This window comes from Carettochelys insculpta, chromosome 8 (genome assembly GCF_033958435.1).
Source record: "Carettochelys insculpta isolate YL-2023 chromosome 8, ASM3395843v1, whole genome shotgun sequence".
Classification (NCBI taxonomy): Eukaryota; Metazoa; Chordata; order Testudines; family Carettochelyidae; genus Carettochelys; species Carettochelys insculpta.
Window position 1 is genome coordinate 27444895 of NC_134144.1, and position 27966 is coordinate 27472860.

Consider the following 27966-nt stretch of genomic DNA (forward strand, 5'->3'; position numbering starts at 1 on the left):
TCGAGATGTGTCCCCGTGGGTGCTCCACCACCCGCCCATCCTCCCCGCTTCGGAATCTCTGTCTGATGTTTTTCAGGAGCATCCGAGGCAGTTGGTCAAGGAACTGGCAGGGACCGGATCGTGCACATGGCCGGGGGCGCGCAAGGGAGCGGTGCGCGTTGGCGCATGCACGATCCAATAGAAACTGTTGGAAGAATTCCGATCTGCGGCGCCGGGCGAGCCCAACACCTATTGTGGAGCACCCACGGGGACACATCTCGAAGAACCATCGTTACTACAGGTAACTTCTCTTTTTCAAGTGGTTGAGCTGGTAGTTATGAGAGGTGTTCTGAGGCTACTAATGATGGGGTTTCTCAGGGTCTATTCTAGTTTTTCCTCAGCCTTCATAATAGTATCATATTTAGTAGCAAAATAAAGAAAAAATGCTCAACTCGCTAACCAAAGTGTAGCTTTGATGGGGCTAGTAGTGGAGATATCTGCAAAGATTTCAGCTAGAAGTAGCTAAGGCAGCGCTTAGTGTGTATCCTTTGCTCTCCCCCTTCAGCTTGTGTGTGGAAGGGTACTTATTTATTTCCTCTTCACCCTTTTCTCCTGTCTTCATGATGCAAGGCTTGGGGAGTAGAGTAGGCAGGCAATGGCTCAGGGCATTGGAACCATTGCTGTTAGTAATGGGCAGTGAGGTGGACTACATGAAAGCAACTGAAGTAGCTACTGCTTGTGGACAGTTAAGTAGCCATTTTGGGCTCCATCTCAGACTCACTCTTCCCACCTTGATGGTGTTTTAGATCTCTGGTGATGCTGGACATAGGCTGATGATAAGTCTGAATGTCCCTTCCTCCATCTTCCTGTTTTCGTGTCCTATCTTCCTTGTATGTTCCAGGTTTGGCAGTATTATCAGGGACATAAAGCACCAAACAGTCTCTGAAATCATTACAAAATGATTTCTAGAAAGCAGTGGGCATTATCTTTCCTCCCCTTAAGGCAGGTCTGCATTACAGAGGAAGGTTGAATTCAGGTCTGCAATTTCAGCTACATTAACTATGTAGCTAAGCTTGACAAACATTAATGTAGGGTTCCTTACCATCTCCCTGTGCTCCCATTGACTTCCCTTACTCCTAAAGGGGGGTCAGGAGTACCACAATTGATTGGGGGTGCCTTATAAACTCAGTGTAGCATGTCTCCACTAGGCATGCTAAATTGAACTCCAGAAGGGTGACCACAGCAGGGTCTTCCCTGTGTTGTAGGTGTACCTTTAGTTGTGTACAGTGCTACAAGGAGGTTAGCCTGTCCGTAAGAAGCTCAATCAGTATGTAAGACAATTTTGTCTTTGAAGATAAAAGCAGCTAAAAGGATTATCATTCATTCCACTATAGCTTTTGTTTTCATAAGACTGAAATAACTATTTCTTGCTTGTGGTTGGAGTGCTTAAGGTAAGTTCCTCAGTAAGAGGTACAAAACACGCCCTATTGGATCCGTAGTGTTCATCTTTATATCTATGGTTATGCATCTTCACAGTCTTTCAGATCCCATAAGTTATATATCTGGAGAATAATTATTTTTACATACTTGTTACAGAGCTCTCTGGTTATGTGTATGTATTTAAGGATTAAAGAAAAACACTTCCTTTACCTATTACTTCAGCCAAACTGTGTTTGACGTGCAGAAGAATTCTGGCTTCTTTTAAAGTTGACTTATTGCTTGAGACTGAATTGCATAGATTTAAATAATTTAATATTCCTTTTTCTTTAATACTTATTTTCATGATGGGAGTCAAAGAAAATCTTAGGAAAGCTGCACTCATCCATAATAATGAATTTATTTACGAGGAGAAAATTATTTTTTTAAAAAGTCATTTTAGACTAAAATGTGAAAATATCAAAACACTGCTTTCCCAGTTAAGGAGGAGTCCTAAATTGACTGCAATCGAAGAGTTACCAAAGCATACATCTAATTAAAAAAAATAAAAGCAAGGGAGTGGGCCATGGGGGTGAAGGAGGGGAACTGAGATGTGAATGATAAGAACATTATTGGAGTTGAATAGAATTAGTATAGTGTCTTTCAAATGGTTTATTGTGTGACATTTTACTCTACATCCATTCAACTAATTTTGTGACATTGCACATGCTTCTGAAAATAATTACACCAATTTTTCCACTCTTAGTCATTCATAATTCCTTGGTGAACACAGGATTTCCCAGAATAATACTGTAGTTCCTTCAGAAGAAAGATAGTGGGAACATCTGGATTCTATGAGGCTGATTTCCTGCTTGCCAGAGTGAAATGTCCTAAAGCATGCGCCTATCTATTTAACATATTGAGAGCCACAGCTGACCTGAGGTCTTGCTTCTCTTTAGAAACTAGTGGTGGAGAATGTTGAAGTGCTGACACAAATGAGGACCAGCTTTGACAAGCCAGACCAGATGGCAGCACTCTTTAAAAGATTATCATGTAGGTAACTAGAAATATTGTTTGTGGGTATTTTGTCCCTGTGCTTGTTTGCATAGATAAAACTGAAAACTATCCTCTTTGATTTAAATGTATGTAAGTGTTGAAGTGTACATTACGTTCACTAGAGCTTAGTTATAATGTGTGTGAACTGAGTACATTTTAAAACTTATCCAGGTTGTTCTTGAAACAGCTCCTGACTTGAAGTGTTTTCCATTATGTACAGGATTTGCAATTTGTTTCAATGGCTCTTGGGACCCTCTCTATAAAAATTGTTCCAGCACCATTGGAGGGAGGTGCAAAATATGATGCATTTCTGCCAAGGATAGAGGTAGTCATGAATAGTGGGATGAAAACAGATATTGTCATCCAGCTGTCAAATACGATAACCATAATTCCTCAGGGTTATAAGCATGTAGAAGTACATGTGTGAAACATAGAACTTGAAGAGTTTTGCAAGAGTTTTCAGAGTTTCAGATTTGTTTCCATCATGGTATATTGCTGTGTCCTTTAGGAAAATCAGGGAAGGGGATTTAAAAGTAAATGTTAAACTGGAGTATTTTAAACTATGCAGAGAAGAGAGCTAGTATCCAGACATTGATATCTGTATGTAAACAGTCTCACTCTTTTGAAGTAAAACAAAGCATCAGAAACATAGCACTTTAAAGACCAGCAAAACACGGCTACCTCTCTTTTGAAGCAGTCAATAGTAGTATATACATTTGTTGCCAAATACACTTATCTCCATACAAAAAACAGTGTGAGGTATATTTGGTTCTTCAAGTGCTTGCTCACGTCAGTTTGAGTTAGGTGTGTGTGTGCATGACTGTTTGAAAGCTTTTCCCGAGCAACTACCATTTGAGTCAGCTGTGGACCCTCTTGGAGTGGTGCCACTGCAGAGACTGTGTAGGGCCCTGCTGACTCAACTCACCTCCAGGTCCTTTCTTACTCCGTGTGAAGCTGTTCGTGTTGTGATCAAGTACGTGTTGCTACACCACAGCTCTCTAGCTTTTCTTGTTTAAATAGTAGTCTTTAACATAACCTTTGTTTCTAGCTAGTGTTAGGCAGTCATGGGGTAAGGAAGATCTCCTCCTACCCTCTCCCCTTTGAGGGTTAAGGGGCATGAAAAAGTCCCAATGCCCTAAGCAGTGCAATGACTGCTTGAAGCCCATGCCAATGAGCAACCTTCATGACTCCTGCCTTTGTTGTTTGAGTGAAGCTCATCAGCCAGATAAGTGTTATATCTGCAGGGGTTTCAAGCCCTGGACTCCCAAGGACTGTGACTTTCCATTCCGACAGCTGCTCGTGGAGTCAGCACTTTAAACTGTGTGACAGAGCTCTGCACTCCCTCCTTGAGTGTGTACCATACTGTCCTCTGCTCTGGGATCGGCACTGAAAAAGGGCTCATCTCACCCGAAGCCTCCGGCACGCCTCCAAGGTGCCTAAGTCATCAGCACTGGCTCCATCAACCTTGGCGCTCAGGCCTCATGATCCTGATACCACAGCATCACACACACTGAGCCCCATCCTCCTGGATTCCCCCAATGATGAACTCATGCCGATTGGCCCTCCATCTGCGCCTGATACATACTCAGTGGTGTGGAGACTTATTGAAATGATGAGCTCCTTGGTGCAGACTGAAGCCCCTGCCCCTTGCGCATTCCAGCCCCCACCCCCAGCAGCAGTGATTGGTACCATGCCTCACCAGGCCTACTTCCCTCTTGACAACACTCAGCTTCAGACTCCAGAATCCATTTACTGTGTGCAAGGCTTTTGTGTTCTCAGTGTTCCCACTCCCAGTGCTGGTCCCCATCTCGGCATTGGTCTTCTATCTCAGCACTGCACCAACCCTTGGCACCACCTTTTTCCTAAGCACTGGTCTTGTTCTCGTTACCAGTCCCTGGCTCAATGCTGTTCCTGCTCCCCACATGCTCTCTCATCATGGTATACTGCTCCATTTCTTGATGCTGGTCTCCAGCTTGGCACTGGTCTGGCTTTCATCCCTGCCTTCATCCCAGCACCACTCTCACTGGTCTTGCTCACCTCATCAGTTTCATGGGCTCTCATGCTCTCAGCTGAATGCTGGTCAAGCTCCAGCAATGGCTCCAGCAGGGTCAGCCTTGCCATGGCCTTCTTGCTTGACCATAGCTACTTCCCTTCAAGGGGCTTTGGACATATCCAAAGGAGACACCCCCACCTGGACCAGAGCTCAGGCACTTCCCACTGGCCTCCTTCCCAGTGGCAGTTCCAGGTGCCCTAGGCATAGTACAAGGCACTATACCTCCTGCTTGATTGCATGCTTTGGTTACTTCTTAGGTTCCTGAGGCTAATGCCAGGTGCCCCCTTCCAGATCCTCATCCTTCCACTCCTCTAGAAGCAACCCCTCATACTCCACCTGATCAGCCAGAAGGTCTGGCATTGGGCGTGGGGGACATGGCAGCCTGGGCTATCGCTTCAGGCATCACCACCTTCATAGTACTAGGAGAGTCCCTGGGCATATTCACCCCAGCTACGCAATGGAAACCTTTTAAACTGCAGCTGCAGTCCAAGCCATTTCAACCCTGCGGTGGTTCAGATTTTTACTAACGCAGGCCCCACTATGCTCGTCGCAAATCTCACCACCAGCAGTCTGGGGCCAGCTGTGGCCAGTCCAAACCCTCCTTATCCCAGGCTCCTTAGTGGATATATTCCTTGTTCCATGGACCCTGGGGCTGCTCTATGCCTTCCCTCTGTTGCCCCTTTTGCACATGGTGCTTCTTAAGGTTTGTAGCAGCCAGGCAGACATTATCTTCATAGCCCTGACTGCACTCCTCAGTACCGATACCCCTTGCTGATGTAGCTCTCCGTGCTTCTGCCCATTTGATTTCCATGCTTCCAGACCTCCTCATAAATAGCCGCAATCGCCTCCGCTGCCCAGACCTCTGGTCCCTTCACCTCATGGTTGAACCCTGTTGAGCAGGCATGCTTGGAACCAGTGTGGCAAGTCCATCTTCGCAGCCCCAAGCTGTCTGCACGACGGTTGTACCTGGCCAAGTGGATGCACTTCTCTTGTTGTTGCAGCCAGCACAACCTCATACCTGTCTATTTCTGTACTGCAGGTGTTTACACTACCTTATTTTCCTGAAGCACCAAAGCCTTGTTTCTTCCTTCCCAGAGGCTCACCATATGGCCGTCTTGGTCCTCCATCCCAGGGAGGGCAGGTGACCTATTTTTGCACAGCCTACTGTGGGGCACCTTCTCAAGCACATGGACTGCCTTCACTTCCTGGTTCATTGGCCACTTCCAGCCTAGGACTTTTTAACCTGGTGCTCCAGGTACTTATGCCGCACTTTCCCCCACCTTTGAAACCATGGTCATATATTTCCTCCTTTACCTTTCCTGGAAAGTCGCCTTTCCCGTGGCATCACCTCTGCCCAATGGCTGTCTGAGCTCCACGCCCTCGTGTCAGAGCCACCATACATGGTGTTCCCTAAGGACAAGGTCCAACTCCACACTCACCCAGACTTCTTGCTGAAACTGGTTTCTGGCTTCCATACTAAGCAGGACATTTCCCTGCCTGTTTTCTACCCTAAACCTCCTGGCTCCCAACAGGAGCAGCAGCTGCTCTGTCGAAAGGAGGCAAGTTCCAGCCTTCTACATAAAACAAATGCTTCTGCAAGACCTCACAGCTCTTTGTAGCTATTGCTGATCACATGAAGGGGCTTTTGTCGCAATACATCTCTTTCTGGATCATGTCCCATGCACAGAGGTGGTATGACCTCGCTAAGGTTATCCTGCTGCCTGTTACAACAACTCTACACAACTGCTATTCAGCTGTGCTTTCATGGTCCATGTGTGTCTCCAGGAAATCTGTCATGCTGCAACATAGTCCTTTGTATGCATGTTTATATCCACCGTGCTTTTGTGTTCCATCTGAAGTGCTGCACAGCCTCTTTTGGGGCCCACTGAACTTGAGTCAGCCATGCATTGACTGACCCCCTCCTTCTGGGTTTTGGCTTCTGAATCACCTAACTTGAATAGATACAAGCAAGCACTCGAAGTCAAAACTGTTACTCACCATTGTAACTGTTCTTCAAGATGTGGTGTTCATATCTATTCGAAATCCGTCCTCCTTCCCCACTGTCAGAATGGAAGGCAAGAAAGAACTGGAGGGGAACTGAGGGGGAGCCGGGTCGACAGGACAACATATAAGCCTCTGCAACAGTGCCGCTCCAGGAGACTCCCCAGCTGACCTGACTTATAGTTGCTAGGGAAAAACTTTGACAGCTGTGCACACATACGTACACCTCTAACTCAAATAGATGTGAGCAACACATCTCAAAGGACAACAGTTAACAAGGGTGGTAACCATTTTTTCGTGTGATTTATGTCTTTAGAATTTCAGATACTTTCAGCTTGATTATATCCTTTCCTATTCATACTGATTTGCAGCAGAATGTTTGAAAAGGCTTGTTTTTTAATTTTGGGATAGATTCTAGGTCAGAGGTTCTTTATTTACTGCTGGGCTGCCTATTGTAAATATCTGTGATGATACCTTCTACCCCTTTGGTACCAGATGTAGCTTTCACAGTATCAGTGTAGACCTCTACAGAACTAAGTAACTATACCATGCCATCTTTACTTCTGTGGTGGTGTTGGCAGTAGCAGTGTCTTCAGAACTGGGTGCCTAGTCAGCTGCCTAGCACTGAAAGCAAGGAAAACGTTGATCTCACGACCCACTCAACCTTACCCCCTCCCCCACAAGCCAGGGCTATTTTGAGAAACGTTGTTCTAGTTCACTATTTTTCTTCTAATTCAGCTGTTGATAGTGTTCTGAAGAGGATGACTATAATTGGCGTAATCTTGTCTTTTCGCTCATTGGCACAGGAAGCACTTAGAGACGTAAGAAATAACTAAATTTATTCTGCATTGTGATAAATTAAAAAAATGAGTTAATATTGTATTTAAATGTCTTGGTATTCAGATATCGTGGGTTTTATAAAACTAAACTTAAAATAATTTGCCATGAACATAAAATGGGAATGTACAGAAACATACGTATTTCAAAATTCCCAATTCTGCAAGATAAAATATGCACTTAGAGAATTTACTATGTATTGTTCAGAACCATTTTGCTGCCAGTGTTAGAATTTGAAGGACAGTTTTGACAATGTCAGCATTTAGTTTTCTAATGTCTAAAAGCACTTTTGCACTTTGTCAATGCACAGCTCAATTTTGAATGTATTTACTTCTTAGTTGCTCAGATTAATTAACTTTGATATTCATAAGACAGCTCATGACAAAACAGTAATAATTTAGTGTCTAAAATTTTTATTGAAAGAATTTTCTAGTTTCATATTTGTCTGTCTCTTAGGTCTTATCCTACCACATTCCTTTCCTTGTAAGTTCAATTGAAGACTTTAAGGATCACATTCCAAGGGAAACTGATATGAAGGTAATGTTTTTGTTTGAAAGGCGCTAGTCATTTTTATGGTTTACTAGAAATGTTAATTGGGCAAAAACATTAACTCTTGATGTGAAAAATCCAGAAACAAAGAACATACTGTGAATTTAGGCTACTGTGTTCCTTTAACCTCTTGATGTTCTGAAAAATATTATGCAGTAGTAAGTAAATGTGACCCAGTAGACATAATAAGTTAGACTACTTTCTAAAGTGTTTGATAACTATGGTCACACAAGACTTTTATGGAACTATGTAACAACCAGTTAAAAAGTAAGTCTTGTCATGTGTTTAAAGTAGGTTAAGCAACAGAAAAAAGACTATTCTTGTTTGTTAATGATTTATTGATGCAATTTATTGATGACACTTACGTTGTTTTAGCTATTAAAAGGCAAAACCTCTTTGTGGATTTAAGCATGTTATAGGATTGAAGCAAAAGGTAAATGAATAAACACATTATGAAAACTGAATTTAAAATTGGCAGGAACTTGTGAAGTTGTCATCAGTTTGCAGATTGCAGCCACAAACTGGGGAAATATCAGAGCAAGTAGAATGTTCTATTCAATGGGTTAAAAAAGCATGCCTATTGTGATATTTGGCCAGTGATATGGTATCATTTGGAGAAATAGCTTCAGCTGGGTGTCTTCACTTGAAAAATGTAGCTGAAATTGAAAAGGCCTAGAGGAAAGCTTAAAAAAATGCTTCAGTTTATCAGGAGTTTGAGTGCAAGTGCAGAGCCAATGATAGGATTATTTAGCCATGAAAAGGTAAGAGTTCAACATAAGGTTAATTAAAGTATGAGCTATGGAGGATATAGTGATGTCTGATAAATCCCTGCTTTTAATGCTAGTTTATTGTAGAAGAACAAGGGGATAGCTCTGGTACTATAACTAGACGTAAAAAGGAGCTGGGTAATTTTGACCAAAGGTACTTGCATTGTTTTATAACAGGAATAATTAACTCTCATGCAGAGGTGTAAAGTAACTAAGGTGAAATAGTTTGGTAAACTGCCCGAGTACATTTTTTTCAGGATTTTTACTTTATCCAAATAATTTATTTTCATGGAACTTTTACTTTCACTTAATTTTTTTTTTTTTAAGAAACACTGTACTTTTTACTCACCTGCCATTTACAAAAGTATTTAGTTACTCGCTACTTTCATCACCCCACAAGCCAGTATTCCACTTTCCTAAAGCACAGCTGCACATGCACATTATCCAATCATCGGGCAGTGACAATTTTTTTAAAAAATAACCAACAAGCACAATGACCCTGCCGAAGAAGATCCTTTTTTATTAGCCTTTTAATAACACTTCATTCAAAATATTTTGGGAGTAAGGGCACTTCAAAGTTGCGCGGGTATTTCAACATACCTGCAGCTACACAGCTTGCCAGCGCTTCAGAGGTTGCAACTTGGAAGTTTGTGCGGTGAGAATTAAGTTAGTAAGGTGCTGCATATGCAGCACAGCACCTCATTGCTATTCTCCGCTTGGACTGGTTTACATGCCCCCTTCTAAGGAGGGGGCTAGTGTACACAAGTCCAAACAGTTTCTTTGCAGTATCTACCATCCCTAGTGAGCAAGGCTGTTGCCCAAGGTGATGTGCTGAGGGGAGTTCATATGAAGAGTCACATGTGACTTTACCTGCAGGTGAGCCAGTTAGGTAGGAGGGGAAATCCAGGAGGGAGGACAACAGCTGCAGCACTTTTTCTGTCTCAGGTAATTCCTCTGTTCTGGTGGAAGCAGCAGCAAAGTGGGTGCCCAGGGCAGGGGCTCCTCATGTGCCCTGGGACAGAGGGACCCTGTGGAAGCCCTATGGGAAGAGGGTGGGACAGGCTGTGCTGAAAGAGGCTCAGTGTGGTTGCATGAGGTTGCTGGGGGCGGGGGGGAGGAGAGAGAGTGGGAGAGGGAGGGAGGGAGTTCCAGCTGGCTGGTGTTTGGCGTTGGGGGAGGGAGGCTTCCCTCCTGTGCTGTGCTGGCCAGCTGCGGTTTGGAGTAACCCTGCTATCTGGGTGTGTGTTAGTGTAGAGGTGGTCTGGGTCTACGCTCACCCCCTTTGTCTCCTAAGCTCCACCGGGGGCTGAGGACGAGGACTGGGCTACAAACTGGGGAGTGGGGTATGACACTTGAGTTTTGAGGTAGGAACTTTTTAACTGTGCTCCTCCACTACCAGCAGTTGGTTCTGTCCTCCTGCTTCTGTGACTATCTTAGAAGTTTTGCTCACTTTTTTGAGGTGGTTGGGGGGCTGCTGCTGCTTCTGCTTTCCTAATGTGAGGCATGTGGGTGGGTGCAGAAGAGATAACTGTAACCAAAATCAGCTCTCTCAGGAGACCCCTGGGGAAATGAGTCACAGTGGGTGGTGTGTGGCTGGATGGCTGAAACACATTTACCTTCCACTGAATACTTGATGACCTTGCCAAACCCTCAGATTTTGTGTATGTTCTCACTACAAGCTGTATGTATCCATACGCTGACATTTTTCAGGTCGGGGGGCCTTCTTAAAGCCCCCAACCCAACAAATTTCTGAGAACAGTGTTATTCCTGCACCAAGTTTAGGAGCAAGGATTTTTCTTTGCTCCATTTTAACCTACAAACCTTCTTCATTCTCTGTAAGGGTGAGGTGTGATTGTTGTGACTTGCAGTTTCAATGAGGCACTTAAACTCAGATGAATTTAGTGGAATTATAGGCTTTGCCCCATCCCCTCTGCAGTGTTTCATCCCTGCTATTCTGGCTCATAAAAAGGCTTAGTGGCATGCACTTTTTTTTTTTATAACTTTTGTGTAATATGTTTTAAGCTTTCTGTATTTTTATAATTTTCAAAGTTGTGGGAAATTATGGTGTGAGGTCTGATAATCTTTAATGACAGATGACGTTGAGATGCAAGGAGTTCCAGCTTTAATGCTGTTCAAACACATAGAGACAAGGTGGGTGAGAAAATATCTTTTTTATTTTGAAACAGCTTTGGCTGGTGAGAGATTAGCCCTTTTGAGCTTAACAGACCTGGAGAAGAGCTCTGAGGAGTTCTAAAGGTGCCTCTCTCGCCAAGGAGATTGGTCTAATTAAAGATATTACTTCGCTTGCTTTGTGGCTTTCATCCAGGCACCAATAAGAACTACAACAAAACAGCAAAATCTACTATATCACATATCAAGATATACAAAAGAAGTACCCTAGTACCAGACATGATTTGTTGTTTTAACTATTCATTCACTTATCCATTTGTTACAAGCCCAGTTCAGAAGTTTGTATCATTGACTTTTAACTCTAACAAGTTCTCAAGCTGCATTTTTCTTGCTTTCCTTATCTATAGATAATTTAATTATTACAGATGGAAATATTTAGAATTGCTGTGTACTGTGAAAGGCCAAGAGGGATGGATGCAGCCCCTGGCTTTATTTAGACGTGCCCCCTGAGACTCAGGGCTTCCCCCCCTCACTGAGGAAGCCATGCTGGAGCTCTAACGTCCTACCATCCCCTCATGGGGCTCGAGCACACAAAATCTACTAGCCTGGGCCATTCAAGGGGAAAGTGTGAGGGGAACGTATTTCTTCTCAGCTGAGGGCCACATCAGTGAGGATTCTGTTTGTTTTTGATTTTGCTTCTCACTTGTATGTGACCCTGGACTATAGCCCCTAACCCAAGAAAAGTTCCCTACCCCTGAATTAAATATTTTCCACCAGATGTGACAACCAGAAGGCAGACTGCTGTTTTTGAAAGGCATCAGATTGTAAAATGAAACAGTGTGTAAAAGTACCTGAATCAGTCAGTCACCCTTCAGTGGGTTCTACCTCCATAGTTTGAGCTGCTATGAAGAAGCACTAGCAGCTCCCTTGCTGCAGTAGCACTAGCCCCTTTATGCCTGGTGCTTGGCCTGCAGCTCATGGTGAGCTCCATGCTATTGGATGGGGGCTGCATCTTGCCCATGGCTCTCCTGCAGCCCTATGACCACTCGTGACTCACCAGTGGTGCCAATGACAGAAAGGGGCAGGGTCACCTGAACTTTGTCATCTCCTACCCCCAGGAGGCTAAGAAACTGGACTTGTTTGGAAGGAAGTTATATATTTTAGGAAGTTCACAGCTTTATACCGTGAACCAGCAAACTCTCTTGCAGCACTATGATTTTGTCCTGTGATACAATTTTAACTCTTTAAGGCCAAGCTCATAGCATACAGAAAGCAAGAATTTCAGGCAATGATGGAGGAGGAAAAGTTGCTTCTAGAGCACCTCTGCAGGCTGGTCTTGATGTGGCCTACTCTGTTGCTCACTACGTGGCCTCACTATAACTGTGCAGAAGTCAAAACCCACTTCTTCAGCTCTGTCCCATGAAAGCTCGTCACCTAATGAATTATTTTGTCAGTCGTTAAACTGCGACATGACTTCTTTTTGTTTTTGATAGAATGCAGACTAACACAGCTACCTCTGTTACTGTGCAGAAGTCTTCATGGTTGCAGTCCTCTGGTTTCTCCCCCAAACTATTTCTGCAGGTGCAGGATCTCATGCCCCCATGGAGCTTGAATTTAGTCTGAGGCTATATCTACACTATGAAATAAAGTAGAATTTATTGAAGTTGAGTTTTTAGTACTAGAATTTATGAAGTCAAAGATGAGTGTCCACAAATGTCCAAAAAGTCAACTTAACATGTCTCCATTGCCTATCTCACAGTTCCTGTTGCCCCGTTGCATTCTGGGGTTTTGTGCCAGTGGCTTATGGAAAAAAGTGCCACAAGTTCTTGTAGATGTCCAGTGTCGTCATCCCAGAGTGCAGTGCTTCTTCCAGCCCTCCCGCTGCCTTTGGAAAACAAACAGCCATTGCAAGGAATTTTGCACCATTCTTTTTGCCATTTTCCCAAAGCCTGCCCCTGGCTCACACTGCTGCAGGTCACTGGCTTGGATTCTGAACAGCTTAGCGTCATTGCACAGTGTGTTATGACCACTTTCTGAAGTGTTGTGCGGTATTTAATTAGACAAAGCTAGGGGGAGGAGGAGATGGATACAGATGATTCAGATGATATTGAAGAACTGGGGAACAGGAATGCAGAGCTGCTGGCTGCCCTGGATGCATTGCTTTCAGTGGAGTGTCAGTTCCGGAGACATGAAACCAGCACACACTAGTGGGACAGCATTGTTTTGGAGGTCTGGGATGACCAGCAGTGGTTGCAGATCTTCCACATGTGCAAGGCCGCTTCTGTGGAATTTTATGATTTGCTGTCCCCCACCCTGCAGCACAGCAATACCAGAATGAGACCTGCTTTGACAGTTCACAAGTGAGTAGCAATTGCTCTGCGGAAGTTTGCAGTGTTTGACAGATACCGGACAGTGGGGGCTACCATGTTCCGGGTGGCCAAGGCAATCAGTGCCCAAATGCTGTGGAAGAGCGCCACTCTGGGAAATATGCGGAACATTGCTGCTATGGGGTTTCCTAACTGCTCTGGGCTGATAGATGGAATGTGCACCCCCATCCAGCCCCCAGATCAAGTGGCCACAGAGTACATAAACCAGAAGAAGTACTTCGTCATGGTGGTGTGGGTGTTAGTGGACCACAAAAGACATTTCACTGACATCTGTGTGGGATGGCAAGGAAGGGTACATGACATGCACATCTTTAGGAACTCTGGTCTCTGCAGAAAGGTCCATCCTGGAGCTTTCTTACCAGATCAGAAAATCAAGATTGGTGACATGGAGATGCCCATGGTGATTCTGGGAGACCCTGCTTACCCTATGCTCCCTTGGCTCATGAAGCCGTACACAGGTGCCCTGGACTACAGCCAGGAGCATTTTAACTCCAGGTAGAGTGCCTCTGGATTCATAAAAGCCAGATTCAGTTGCCTTTTGACCTGTTTAGACCTTTGTCAAACCAACACCCCACCATGGTTGCATCATGCTGTATTCTCCATAAGATTTGTGAATCCAAGGGGGAAAATTGCATTACAGCCTGGGTTGCAGAGGCAGATGCCCTCAGCTGTGCCAGACATAAGAACATTCACCAATTCACCTGCAGAAGGAACAGCAATCAGGGAGGCTTTGAAAAATAGCTTTATGAATAAGCAAACAGCCACGTAAATCTGCTGCATTTAACTATTGTGATATCACCTTCACTCCCCACAAAGATGTGTGCTTGACCTTTACGAAAGTGCCTTTAACTGCACCGCACTCCATGGGAACCAATAAACAACACTGAGGTTTTCACAAAAAGATTGTTTTTATTTTGGGTCGGGGGGGAGATTAAGGAGTAGGAAAAAGAAGGAAAACCTGACGTGTGGTGGAATGTGAGCCTTTTGCAGTGAGGGAGGGTCATGGGGTGGAGCATGAGACTTGTCCTTGCCCTTCCCTCCTGCATCTGAGGACCTGAACAAGGGGGGAGGGTTGAGTCATATCGAGATGGGGCTGTGCAACAGGGTGTGGAGGCCACATAATGAGTCCTGTAGTGGATGTCCCTCTACAGCTCCAGCATGGAATGCAAGATAATCAGTTTGCTCCCTGACAGCTGTCGAGCTCTGCTAAGTCCTTGTTCCTGCACTGGAGCATGGTTTGTCTTCTCTGCTGGGTCCATCGTCTGTCAGTGGCAGCTTTGGCTTGTTCCTTGTCTGCCTGCTCAAGCTGTTGCAGGATGATGTCCTGTTTGGATCTCTTTTTTTGCCTCATTGTAGCAACCTTGCCTCTCCCACTCAACGCTGCCTGTTGAAGACGTACATCATCATTGTCCTTTACGCCTGTGGGCATGTAGGGCAGCAGCAAAGGTCCTCCACTTCTCTCTGTCACTGGCTTGTTGAAGATAGTGAAGGTCAAAATTTTAGATACAATTTTTAAATGTGGCACAAAGTGTTTACTCATAGAATGAATGAATCTCTGAACGACAATCACTGCAACTTTTCTTTTCCAAGGCCTCTTTTGGCTTAAGGATAACAATGAATCAACCTCTGTAGAACAAAAGTTATTATTCAGATCATTTCATTGTGGACATGGTAAGATCTTTCTGGCTTAAAGATGGCAGGGTGGGTAGTTGAAACAAAGCTGTGTAAACTTTAAAGCATGGGGGAAAAAAAAGCTTTTAGGTGGCTCATGGCAGGCTTGGGCGGTGTTCATCCCTGTAAACTGTAAAGCACGGAAAAAATTTCTTTGGGAGCTCATGGTGGGCTGGCAGGGGAAGCGGGGAACATCAGCCCTTTAAAGTGTAAAGTGCAGAAAAAAAACTTCCTTGATGGATCCCCATAAATTCTGTGAAGGGAAAAACCCACTTAAAGCATAGAAAGCCTGTGCTGGACATGCCAGTGGCTGGGAGCAGGGTCTGCACAGCCCATCAGCTGCGTGGTGGTGAGGCATTGAAGCCCACCAGCCACATGGCGGGCAGGATGGAGGAGAGCCAGGACATCCCGCAGGGGGTGGATGTCTAGAGACTGAGAGACTGCCAGCCTTGTGGTGTGTCAGGGCAGTCCTGGGAAATTTACGTGGCCAGGGAGCAGAGTGATAATATTAAGGGGACAAACTCTAATGAAACTTCCTATGCTGCTTCTAGGTTGCCAAAAGAAATATCAGTCTCCTAAGAATAACAGAGAATGAAAAAGAAAATATGCTCATACTGTGTGAGTACAGGGCTAGAAAATTTGCCAGAATGCTGTGTGGTGCATTGATACACATTAATTAGTGGTGTATCAAGGTATGTTATCATGGAAGCCACAGTAAATCAGGCCTCCACAAAAACCTCACACGAAAAATAAGTGTTCATGGCGTAGACCTTTATGGAACTCTCCAAAAAGGGTAAGTGCTCTATTCCCAGAAATGTTCTAAGCTGTTCCAAGGGGCATAAATCTATCATGCCTAGCCCACAACCCCTTGGTAGCAGTTCAAAAAACATGCTGTACACATGTAAACCTTTTCCCCAACCCAGCTGCAACCTGCTTGTAGCATTCGAAAAAAAATTACTTACTGGAAGAGCTCTCATTGCTGGACCTTGAAACATCAGGTGTCAATGAGGGATTGGCTCCAGGCACGATCAGCTTCCTCAACTGCCTGCTGACTGTTAGTATCCTCTTCATCCTTCTCCGCATCTTGCTCCTTCTCTTGACTCTTACTGGAGACATGAGGAGAGTCTCATGAAGAATCTGTGCTAGCCTCGGGGAGCATTGTTGGATGGCATTGAGCTGCTTGTAGTAGTGACCCATCTTGAGAGATGACCCAAATCACCCACTGGCTTCTTGCACTATTTGGTAATTCTGTTGGAACTCCTTTATTTTGACCTGGTATTGCTGAGTGCCCCGGGCATACCTCTTTTCGTTCATGCCCCGCAAAGTCTTCTCATAAATGTCCCCATTTGCTTTGCTGGCTTGCAGTCTGCTCAGCACTGATTCTTCAACCCACACTGAAAAGAGATCCATGCTCCATGCTGGAGCTCTTTTGCAACCCTGAGAACTCAGATCAGGAGAATCCTGAGTAAGTCATGATGGCTAGATGCAATACGACAGATAGCTCCTAAAGTGCGCTCCATGCTGGTCAGCAAGAAAATAGATTCAAATTCCCAGGCTTCCTGTTACCTACCTGGAGAACAGCAGAGGTGAAAGCAGCTAGAATGAACACCTGAGGGGCATTGAGGGATACCAATGGGCCTTCTCTGGAGGGGAATAAAATTGATTTGAAGTAACGCTGTTTCTACACTAGCATTAATTCGCCCTTTTTACATTCAAACTTGGCATTTCACTGCATCAGAGGGTTGACGGAAGAATGGCAGCCTTAGTGCCCCTTAAAATCAACTTAATGGAATTTGCTCGATTTTACAGTGTAACTGTCTTCACTGCAAAGTGCCTTAAAAATAAACTTTATGCTGTAGTGTACACTCATCCCTCACTATGTGAGCACAATTGGTTCCCAAATTTCTGCTCATAGGCAAAAACTCATAAGAGTGACACTAAAATCCTCTTAAAATACATGTAAAAATCTCCAATTTGTTCCAAATGCTTGTAACGACATAAAACAGTCGAGTTTAGGTACTTTTCTGATGTATTTGAATAGTTTGGCACCAGAAATAGGATGTAGTGGATGTATATAGAGAGGGATTCCCAACCTATGGGTCGGGACCCAAACGGGGTCCCATTAGAAGGTCACCAGTTGGGCAGTCCCAGCTGCACATGGCTGTTAAAGAAGCCATTTGCAGTTTCTTAACACTGCTGCCTCAGGCAGATATCTATCAATAGCGATAGCTGCTGGAGATGGCAGCTATCTCTATCACTAGGGGTAGCAATTTCCTTATGCCTAGGCGCTGTCTTTAACACTTGAGTTAATTGCTAGGAGCAGGAGGGCTGGGGGAGCCACCCAGCATAGCAGCCCTGGTGAAGAGACTGTAGGAGGAGAAGTGTCTAAGGCTGGGGCTGTTGAGGGATGCGGGGGGGATTCTAAGACTAGGGGAAGTTTGGGGCAGCAGTGGGGTTGTAAGGCTGGGGACAGTTTCGGGCTGCAGGGAGAGTCTAATGCTGGGGGCAGTTCGGAGCTGCTGGAGGGGCTCTAAGGCTGGGGGTGGTTTGTGGCTGCTGGGGGGGTCTAATGCCAGAGGCAGTTTGGGATGGGGGGGTTAAAACCTGGCTGAGGGTGAGGTCTGTGGGGCGGGTAGGGGGACTAATACAATAAACCCTCTAGGTACCCAGGCATTGTTCCTGCAACCCCTGGATAACTCAAATTTTCCTGCAAAGGAAGGGGAGCCAGGAACCACCAGGCTGGTCGGTTTCTTGGCTCCCAGAGTGGCAGCAGCTGGGAACCAGGGGCAGGCTGATTCCAGTCTCCCCTGGGTTGTGGGGCCGGGAAACTGATCAGCTCATGGCTGGTCAGTTTCACGTTCCCACCAGTGCGGGGGAGGCAACCAGGCTAAGAGCCTTCTCCCTCTCTTCCCTCAGTCGCAGGGCTGTCAGATAGCTGCATGTCTGAGGAAAGGGAGGGAGAAGGCTCCAGCTGCGGGTGTGTGGGTCTCCCTGCCCCCCAGCCAGGTACCCCACTCATATAAGCGAGGGGTAGTTCACTCATATAGGCCATGTCTGCACTTACAGAAATGTTCAAAATAGCCATGCTAATGGCTATTTCAAAAAATACTAATGAGGCATTGAAATGCATATTCAGCACCTCATTAGCATGCCACTGGCTGAGGCACTTAGAAATTGCCACTTTTTGCTCCCGCATGGCTCGTCCAGATGGGGATCCTTTTCGAAAGGACTCCGCTAACTTTGAAATCCCCTTATTCCTATCTGCTGATAGGGGATTTTGAAGTTAGGGGGGTCTTTTCAAAAAGGACCCCCATCTGGATGAGTCGCAAGGGAGTGAAAAGCGTCAATTTCCAAGTGCCGTGACCGGTGGCATGCTAATGAGGCGCTGAATGTGCATTTCAGCTTCTCATTCTTATTTTTCGAAATGGCCATTAGCATGGCTATTTCAAAGATTTCTGTAAGTGTAGACCTAGCCATAGTGAATAACGGTAGGTATGTATGTTCCTTGTTTTAGCAAGTACTTGTTAAACGAGGGATGAGTGTAGACATAGCTTTAGCAAATCCCATGACTTTTCCCTTTGATTCTCTAGCAACCTGCTTTTAGCAAGGTGTCATTTTTGATGGCTATTACATTAGCCTCAAGACTGGAGGGAATTGAGGGCATTGATATCAGATCCTCCATATACTGTTTTCTACACAAAGTTTATCTTCATGCTCAACCAGGTTTTCTTACTAAGATGGTTTCCAGTCTTGATACTGGCAAAATGATCTTTTTGTCAGCCTTTTTCCTCAAAGTTGGTCATAAAGGTGAGGCAAGGCTGCTTTTTATCTTGACTGAGCTAAGCCTTCTAGGTGTTCAGTGAAACCCTTCATCACATTTCTGGACAGAGTGAAAGGCTGCCAAGTATCCTAAGCCCAAGGAACTCATCTTGGATATCTGATTGAATTTGGTTGTCTTTCCTGTTAATTAATGTGATACCTCTGAGTCATTCAAGTAGATCCAAAGCAGCTTCTCCAGCTTTTCTTGTTCACGCTCTCCATTTGCAAGTGGCAGCTGGGTCATCATTTCATATGTATGCTTCTCACTATCAATCTCACACCATGGAATCATAGAATCCTAGGACTCAAAGGGACCTCAGGAGCTCATCTAGTCCAGCCTCCTGCCTAAAGCAGGATCAACTCTAACTAAATCATCCCAGCCTGGACTTTGTGAAGTCCGGACTTAACAACCTCTAGGGATGAAGATGCCACCACCTCCGTAGGAAACGCATTCCAGTGCTTCACCACGCTCCTGGTGAAGTAGTTTTCCTAATATGCAACCTCTACCTCTTCCTCTCCAACTTCAGACCATTGCTGCTTGTTCTGCCATCCATCACTACTGAGAACAGCCTCACTCCATCCTCTTTCTAGCCCGCCTCAGGAAGTTGAAGGCTGCTATCAAATTGGTCCTCAGTCTTCTCTTCTGCAAAGTAAATAACCCCAAGTCCCTCAGCCTCTCCTCATAGGTTACATGTGCTTCAGCATTTTAATCATTTTCATTGCCCTCCACTGAACCCACTCCATTGCTTCCACATCCTTTCTGTACCGGGGGACCCAGAACTGGATGCAATGCTCCAGATGAGGCCTCACCAATGCTGAATAGAAGGGAATAACAACTTCTCTAGATCTGCTGGAAATGCTTCTGCTAATGCACCCCAACATGGCATTAGACTTCCTGGCTAAAAGGGCACACTGGCTCGTATCTAGCCTCTTATCCACTGTAATCCCCAGGTCCTTTTCTGCTGCACTGCTACTTAACCAGTCAGTCCCCAGCCTGTAACAATAGTTGGGATTTTTATGTCCCAAGTGCAGGATTCTGCAGTTGTCCTTGTTGAACCTCATCAGATTTCTTTTGGCCCAATCCTCCAATTTATCCAGGTCCCTCTCGACCCTCTCCCTACTCTCACCCTAGGTTTGTGTAATCTGCAAATTTTCTGAGGGTGTAATCCATCCCCTCATCCAGGTCATTAATGAAGATGTTGCACAAAACTGGCACTAGAATCAGTCCTTGGAGCACTCCGTTTTGAAACCAACTGCCCGCCAGACGTAGAGCCATAGATCACTACCCATTGGGCCTCACCATCTAGTCAGCTTTCTGTCCGTCTTACAGTCCATGTATCCCATCCATGTGTCCTTAACTAATGGTCAAGACTGTTGTGTGAGACTGTGTCAAAAGTTTTGCTAAAGACAAGGTACATCACATCCATTGACTTCCCCATGTCCACAGAGCACTTACCTCATCATAGAAGCTAATCAGATTGGTCAGGCATGATTTGCCCTTGGTGAATCCATGTTGACTAGTCTTGATCACTTTCCCCTCTTCCAAGTGCTTCAAAATTGGTTTCCTTGAGGAGCCCCTCCATGATTTTTCTGGGGCTTGAGGTAAGGCTGACTGGTCTATAGTTCCCTGGATTGTCCTTCTTTCGTTTTTAAAAGATGGACACTACATTTGTCTTTTTCCAGTCATCTGGGACCTCTCCCAAGCTCCATGAGTTTTGAAAGATAAAAGCCGAAAGCTCTGCAATGACATTTGCCAGTTCCCTCAGTACCCTTGGATGCATTAAATCTGGACCCATGGATATGTGTGAATCCAGCTTTTCTAAATGGCTCTTAACCTGTTCTTTCCTCACCAAGGGCTGCCCACCTCCTTCCCATACTGCATTGCCTAGAGCCAAAGTCTAGGAACTGATTGTGTCCGTGAAGACAAAGGCAAAAAAACCATTGAGTACTTCAGCCTTTCCCACATCATCTGTCACCACGTTGCCTCCCTCATCCAGTAATGACCCCACACCCTCCCTGATAACCCTCTTATTGTTAACATGCCTGTAGAAATCCTTCTTGTTACCTTCACATTCTTTGCTAGTCTCAGTTCCAGTTGTGCTGCTGCTTTCCCGATTACTCCCTAGTCTAAAAACAATGCCAAATTTAGACAAATGATCTTCCAGTCCCTGTTTAAATAAAACTCTATATCCACCTTCAGTTTGGACTTCTGAATCACCTCCAATGGCATGAATGTGCAAAGCTCCAGTTATTAAAAGCCTCCAGTTATGGGCAGAGTTTCCCCCACTGGTATGGGCCTCCCTGAGGAGATACAAAAGACTGTTTGGGGGTGTGTGGTGCAGCGGAGCTATGGTGGGGAGTACCGCCCAGCTCTCCTTCTGGCCCTACATGCCTTACCCCTCGTTGTTCCTCTTCAGACCGGGAGCTATGGCCCTGCTGCGGTGGGGGTGCAAACAGAGGTAAGAGAGGGCATGATCCTGAAATATTTGGGGACCACTGATTTATGAGGATTCCACAGTCTCTTCTGGATGTCTACTCAAAAGCTTAAATACCCATTACAGTTGGCACATTTTCCTACTGTCTTACCTAAATGTCTTTTGCTGCAGATTAAGCCCATTTTTTTTCTTGTCCTACCTTCTATAGTCATCCCTCTCCCCTGCCTCTCTTCACCAGGACAGTAATCCTGTGAAAGGAGGAGATTAGGTTGGTTTGGCATGATTTGTTTCTGAAAAATTAAACATGCTATTTCTTTTTAAGCTTATTATCTTCTAGGTGTTTCAAATGATGCACTCGATAAACTATATGTTGAACTCTGTTTCAGCACTGGAAAGAATAAACTGGGAGTTGTTTTGTGTTTCGATGTAGGAAAGAGAAAATGTAACAAAGTATGATTTATATGAGTTCCCTGTTTATCTAACCAACTAGGATCAGTTGAGGATAAACAGTAATGTTGTCATTGAGAAGAAGCTTTACAGCTCAAGTGTGTTTAAGATTTGTTAAGGAGCACTATTGAAGGTGGACACTTTATAGGGTAACTTTTCCAATGCATGTGCTTTATTAATATCTAGCTTGTAATTAAAAAAATTGTGCAACATTTTGCCTTCAAACTGTACACATCTGGATAAACCTTAAGTAAATCTTGTGATATCAAGCTTTACAGACTAGAAGTGTTTAAAACAAATTGTGGGTTACAATAGAAATATCAAAAGTTATGTACACTCACCCACAAACAAGAGCAAAGGGCAAGAAAAAAATAACATTGGTTATGGTAAAGCTCAAGAGGTTATTCAATCCCCAGAGGAATTTGTCAGAAAATGGAGAGCCAGCCCTACGGTAAAAGGAACATTAACTGTTCTGGCAAGTAACATGTAAGATTAAAAATGAGGAAGGTTAAAAGGAATTAAAGGAACAAATATTGAAAGACATAAAATAATATGAAATGTATTAAGCATATTAAAAGCAGGATGCCTCTGAGAAAAATGTTTGGCCTACTCAACTGCGAGAGCAGGTGGGCGATTAAAAAAAAAGATAAGGGAAATTGCAGTAAACCTAAATTATTTCTTTGTATTGGCTTTCACAAAGTATGTTTGAAAGATGCCTGTTCATTTTAAGAAACAAACTTCAGGTGATTCCATATGTTGAAATATCAGAAGAAGTGGTGCTCAAACAGGTAGATGAATGAGACAGGAACAAACCAATAAAGAGAGAGTATGATCCTTTACTTGCAGAAGTTTTGAAAAAAAGCTGAAAATGAAGCCACTGCGTTTCTTATAAGTATATGCAAACTCTCCTGGGATGCTGGAAACTTTCATACTGGATCAGACCAGAAGCCCATCTGGTCAAATGGTTTATAACTAGTACCAGATGCTTCAAATTAGGATGCCAAGAACTCAGTAGTGGGCATTTACAGAGTAGCTCAAAGAGGAAGACTGCCTGGCTTATGCCCCAGAAGAATGAAAATTAGTCTTTCTGAGGAAAAACATTTTTAAATGCTAAATTTAACCCTTATAGTCTCATAATGCATATTAAAGTTGAATCCTTTTTTTAATTTTACTAAGGTCTTGGCCTTGATTTAAAATTTGCTATTGTATCAGAAGTGTGAAGGATAGTAAATCTACTTTTAAATGGGTATTAAAGAATTGGGGGAGTGAGAAATTAAAAAATTAATGGGGAAAACAGTAAAATGTTTCAGAACATGGTGTAAAGGAATATGGAAGCAGAGCGTTTTCCTAATAATCTGCCCTACAGGGGAGTCTTCAACAAAAACAAGTTATGAACTGCTGGTTTATATATAGGATGTAAAACATTTCTAAGGCTATTTTTTTTTCAAAAGTATCTAGTGTATTTTGTGTACCTAATTTTCTGAAAGTTCTGAATACCCATCCTCAGAAAAGGAGGATCCTTTAAGATAACTTAGGTTGGGCACCCAAAATCCCTTGTCACTTGGAAAATCATCATCTAACTTTATATTATAATAACTTATTCCTCATTCATGTGCATTGAGTTCGTAACACTGCAATATATGTTGTTAATTGGCTCTGTGTGTGTGTGTGTGTGTGTGTGTGTGTTACATATGTTCAAGCTTTACGTTCTCTTTCTGCATCTTTCCTTTCAGTTGGGAGATGTAAAGATGTTTCTATGGGAGGCAGTTGAGGAGAGTTACAAAATCTTTGACTTGATAGCAAGAAATGATAATTTGCTAGTATGTCCAGTACTGAACCTACTGTTCAGCGTAAGTTAGACATAATACAATCCCAAAGGCTCTTTACTGTATTTCAGAAATTCCCCAGTTTTCTTCAGGTACTCACTCCTATATGTTGAGTTAGGTGTGCGTGTGCTGCATGTACTAGCTGTCCAGAGTTTCCCTGGTGAAAGCCACCTGGGCCTAAAACAAATAGCCCTGCAAAAACCAATCAATCCAGGTATGATTGGGTCGATCTTCTAGGTAATGTAGACATGGGCTTAGCCACAGTTCCAACGAGCAAGCATGAGCTGTAAGAAGGAACTGAGGGGCAGTCACCTCAGCAGGGTCAAATATACGGCTCTGCAGAAACACCACTTCAGCAGCTTCACAGCCAACCTGACAGGTAGCAGCTAGGGTAAAACTTTCCAACAGTTGTACACATGGTGCACGCACACCTAACTCAAATAGATGTGAACCACACATCTCAAAGCCGACAGTTACAGTGGTGAGTAACTGTTTTTTATCTAGCTCTGGAGTGTAAATATTTCATTACAGATGTGTTCAGAAATGAGATTTTTAGAAAACATTTGATGTTTTTCATCTTGTAATAACTGATTCTGTGTTTCAGGTGGCAATGAACGTATATGAGCTCTCATCTGCTGCCGGACTGCCATGTGAGATCGATCCTGCCTTGGTTGTGGCACTATCATCCCAAAAATCAGGTAACAAGTCATGTCATATTTGGAAAATATATTTAGCAATGTACTCTGACTCTTCTTGATGTTTTAAAAAAAATCAAGAAATGTTTTTGCACATGTTCTCCTTGGTAGGCAAAGAGCTGTAAGGTGGACAGTTGGATCTTCTGTATTGCCTCAGATGGGCCGTGTATATTGTCAGGCCTCTTTTTGCTGCCTTTGAAACTCAAGAATTTTCTATGTAGGCTTGGAGTTTTGGGAAAAACTGGTTTCATTTAAGGAGAGCAAAATATTGGGTTGTGTGTTGATAACAGAAGGCAAATAGTCTGTTTTCTGATGCAGTTAGTGTTAAATCCTCTCTTCTCAACTGTTAATGTTTAAAATGTCAAATTTTAAGTAGTAGTTAATAGATCAGTATTGTGAAATATAGAAGCTGGTGTTTTATGTAAACATTAACATGAAGTCAAACAAAAGAAAACTTTTTAAACTATGCTTTTGAAAGCATATGAAGAATGACTTCAGATTTTACATCATTCATTTTTAAGGGCCTTTCAAATCCTTTCAGTTTTCCAATTTTTTAAACTATTGACAATATTGTTTTAGAGGTATACAAATTAAGGCCAAATATCTTTACGAACTTCAGATATTAATTTTATTCCCTTTTTATCAGACATTTTGATTATTCCATGCAGAAGAAGAAGCAGAGGAAATAGTGTAACACATCTATGAATATATCTTCTTTGCTTTGTTCTTGCTACTTGCTGGATATCTACAGATCATGAACTGTTAGAGATCCTACCTAAAGTTATTTTCCATTTTCTCAGATAGAGGTAGCTTTGGGGTAAACAAATTTTAATTATGAGTGTTATTTTAATATTAAATGATGTGTTTGCTTCAGACTACTCAAATGGCTATTTAAAATGTCATTAGTAAAACTATTTGACATTTGTTTGATTCTGATATCTCTTCCCTTGATAGTTCTAGCTACAACAGGGTTTTTCAAGTTGGGGTCCATGGCCCTGATGATGAACTTCCCCTCCCTCCCTAATCTCATGACTAAGGCAGGCTCCCTGCCTGCCCTGCTTCTAAGCAACTCCTGAAAGAGGTTATCGGGTCCTTGTAGACCATCAATGTATGGGCAGCCAGAGAGGCTCTGTACACTTGAAACATGGAGATATATACGTATCTAATAGGACCTTGAAAGGTTATTGAGTCCAATCCCTTGCAATCACAACAGCACTTATGACCATCCCTGCCCCCGACCCTTGACAGTTCCCCCTCAAGGGCTGAACTCACAACCCTGCGTTTACACGGCCAATGCGCAAACCACTGCCTCCACCCAAGTGTTGACTCTTCAGCTCCCTCATCCTGGGAACTGTAACTAATGGAAGCTGCAGGGGCCGTGCGCAGAGCTTTCCTGGCAGTCTGTGTGCCTAGGGACCTCAGAGACCTGGCAGCTGCTTCCTGGGACCCATGCAAAGCACCACAGGGAGCCTTAACTACCTCCTGCACCTCAACCCCCTACAACAGTCCAGAATCCCCTCCTGGAGCCCAAACCCCTCCAACATCCTGCCCCAGTGTAGAGCCCCCTCCTGCACCCCAAACCCCACACACTGTCCCGGCTCAGTGAGGGTGGGTGAGAGTGCGTAACAGAGGGAGGGGAGTGATGGGGCAAGAGGGACAGGGCAGGAGGTCCTCCAAAGTTGTTTGAATCAAAATGGAGGCCCTCAAGTTGCTACGGTTTGATTGCACTACAGCATATTCCGGTAACTGTGAAAGAGTTAAATGGTGTGAACAGGGCACAGCGTTTTATTTTAATTCATTCCATTTTGCATTAAGATCTTGTATTTTAATTCTCATCTGTTTCAGCAGTTGAATAGTATAAATGTCTGTCATCGCTAGAGCCCTGCATGTCTGCAGATATCTGTATCCATATCCATGGATACGGATGTGGATATCTGTGGCTCATTTTTGCAGATGTGGATACAAATTTTGTATTTAGAACTCTGCGGATTTGCAGATGTGCACTTCATTTTCAGGGGAGTCTCCACCGTGTGGCAAGGTCAATCTCACTCCTGGGCCCCAGATCCTGGCTCGGTTCACAGTGCCACAGATAATTTGGGTACTGCAGTATGGGTCCCCTGTGTCCTAGCCGGAGTTTGGCTAAAAGGGTGGTCTGCCTGGGTTGGGTAAACAGTCCTCCCCAGCCACCGAATAACCCCTGAGGTTACCTAGGGGAAGGGAGCCCAAGCACTCTGTGTGAGAACTCCTCACCTCCCCTGCTCTCTCTGGCAATGATGGCATTCTTAACAGCTTTCTGGTGCTCCCCTTATCTTTTATAGTCTCCTCACCTCACTTCAACTTCCTCTTCTGCTCTTCTCCCTTTCTCCCAGTACGGAAGGCTTTTTTAAAAGGTCCTGTGCAGCCTCAAATGGTATTAATTGGCCTTAATTGCTTTATAGCAGCCCCTTCTCAGCTGTTTCTACAGGTCAGCTGATCCTCCATGCTCTGAACTAATTCTCTCCTAATTAGCCAGGCCATCTCTGCTTTGTTTAGAGCTGCTGCTTCCCCTTTCTAAGCTAGCCCTCTGACCTGACCTTGTCACGTATCCCTGTTTCCTGCTGAAAACTATGGGGTTTGGCTACTTGGGCTGGCAAGCAGTGCATCCTCAACAGGCCATCAGTATCACCATGTTGGATTCAGGCCCTTCGTTACCTGAAATGATTGTAAGGGCAGGAAGCCACCATGTTATTCTTGCGTTCCTGTCCTTGTTCTGGTGCATACTCTGCACGGGTGTATGGTCTGTAATGAGAGTGAATTTCTGTTCAAGGAGGTAATATCTCAGGGTCTCCATGGCCCACTTCATTGCAAGGCATTCTTGCTCGGTGATGGCATCATTTCACTCCTTTGAGAGGAGTTTCTGGTTCAGGTACAGGATGAGATTCTCTTCCTCCCAGACCATTTGGGATAGTATGGCATCCAATCTGACTTCAGAGTCATCAGCTTGTAGCCAAAGCTCACTCTCAAAGGCAGGGGCTGTTTTCAGGTCGACAAATGCCTCCTCTGCCACAGGGGTATGTTTCATCATGTCTGGACTGCAGACTTTCATTACACCTGTCAGGGGACACACCCTGGAAGCAAAGTGAGGGAGAAACCTCCGGTAGTACCTCACGAGTCCCAAGAACACCTGGACCTGCTTCTTTTGGACTGGCTGGGACCAGTTCTTTATTGTGCCACCTTATCCAGTTGGGGCCTCACCACACCCCTTCCCATGATATATTGAAGATATTTGGCTCCCACTAGTCCTATTGCAGGGTTTGCAGTGAGTCCAGCTTCCTGCAGCGTGTCCTACATGGCCTCAGCCTTCTCTAGGTGTCCCCCCCAGTCTGGTCAATGTATGATGACATAGCGATAAGCTGCAATGTGTAGGGGGTGTGGATGCAGTAACTTATCCATAAGTCGCTGGAACGTCTTAAGGGCCCCATGTAACCCGAAAGGGAGAACAGTGTGTTGATTTAAACCATCTGGTGTGGAAAATGCCATCTTTTCTTTGGTTTTCTTGGCCCAGGGAATCTTCCAGTACCCCTTAGTCAGGTTGAGGGTGGATAGAAGCCAAGCCTTTCTCAATCATTTCATCTATTTGCGGCATGGGGTATGTGTCAAACTTGAACACCTTGTTTAACTTTCTGAAGTAGCTACAGAATTGGAGGCTGCCATCAGGCTTAAGCACCAGGAGGAGCAGCCAGGACCATTGATTGTGACACTCTTCAGTGGTATCTAGCTCCAGTATCTTCATTCCTTTTGGACTTCCTCCCATTTTGCCTCTGGGAGCTGGTGTGGCCTTACATTCACTCTTACTCCTGGGTCTGTGGTATGAATTTTCAACCCTGGTGGTCCTGCCAGAGTTTGTCAAGAACACACA

At 44.3% G+C, this 27966-nt stretch overlaps 1 protein-coding gene across 1 annotated transcript in view; it reads left to right on the forward strand.

Moving 5' to 3' along the window:
- Positions 1–27966, forward strand: part of NCKAP1 (NCK associated protein 1) — a 185609-nt gene that overhangs the window by 143547 nt on the left and 14096 nt on the right. Inside the window, exons 24-27 of the mRNA XM_075000608.1 lie at positions 2355–2448; positions 7244–7326; positions 7799–7879; positions 23978–24071. Of these exons, the coding sequence (XP_074856709.1) occupies positions 2355–2448; positions 7244–7326; positions 7799–7879; positions 23978–24071 (352 nt within the window). The remainder of the gene's footprint in view (positions 1–2354; positions 2449–7243; positions 7327–7798; positions 7880–23977; positions 24072–27966) is intronic.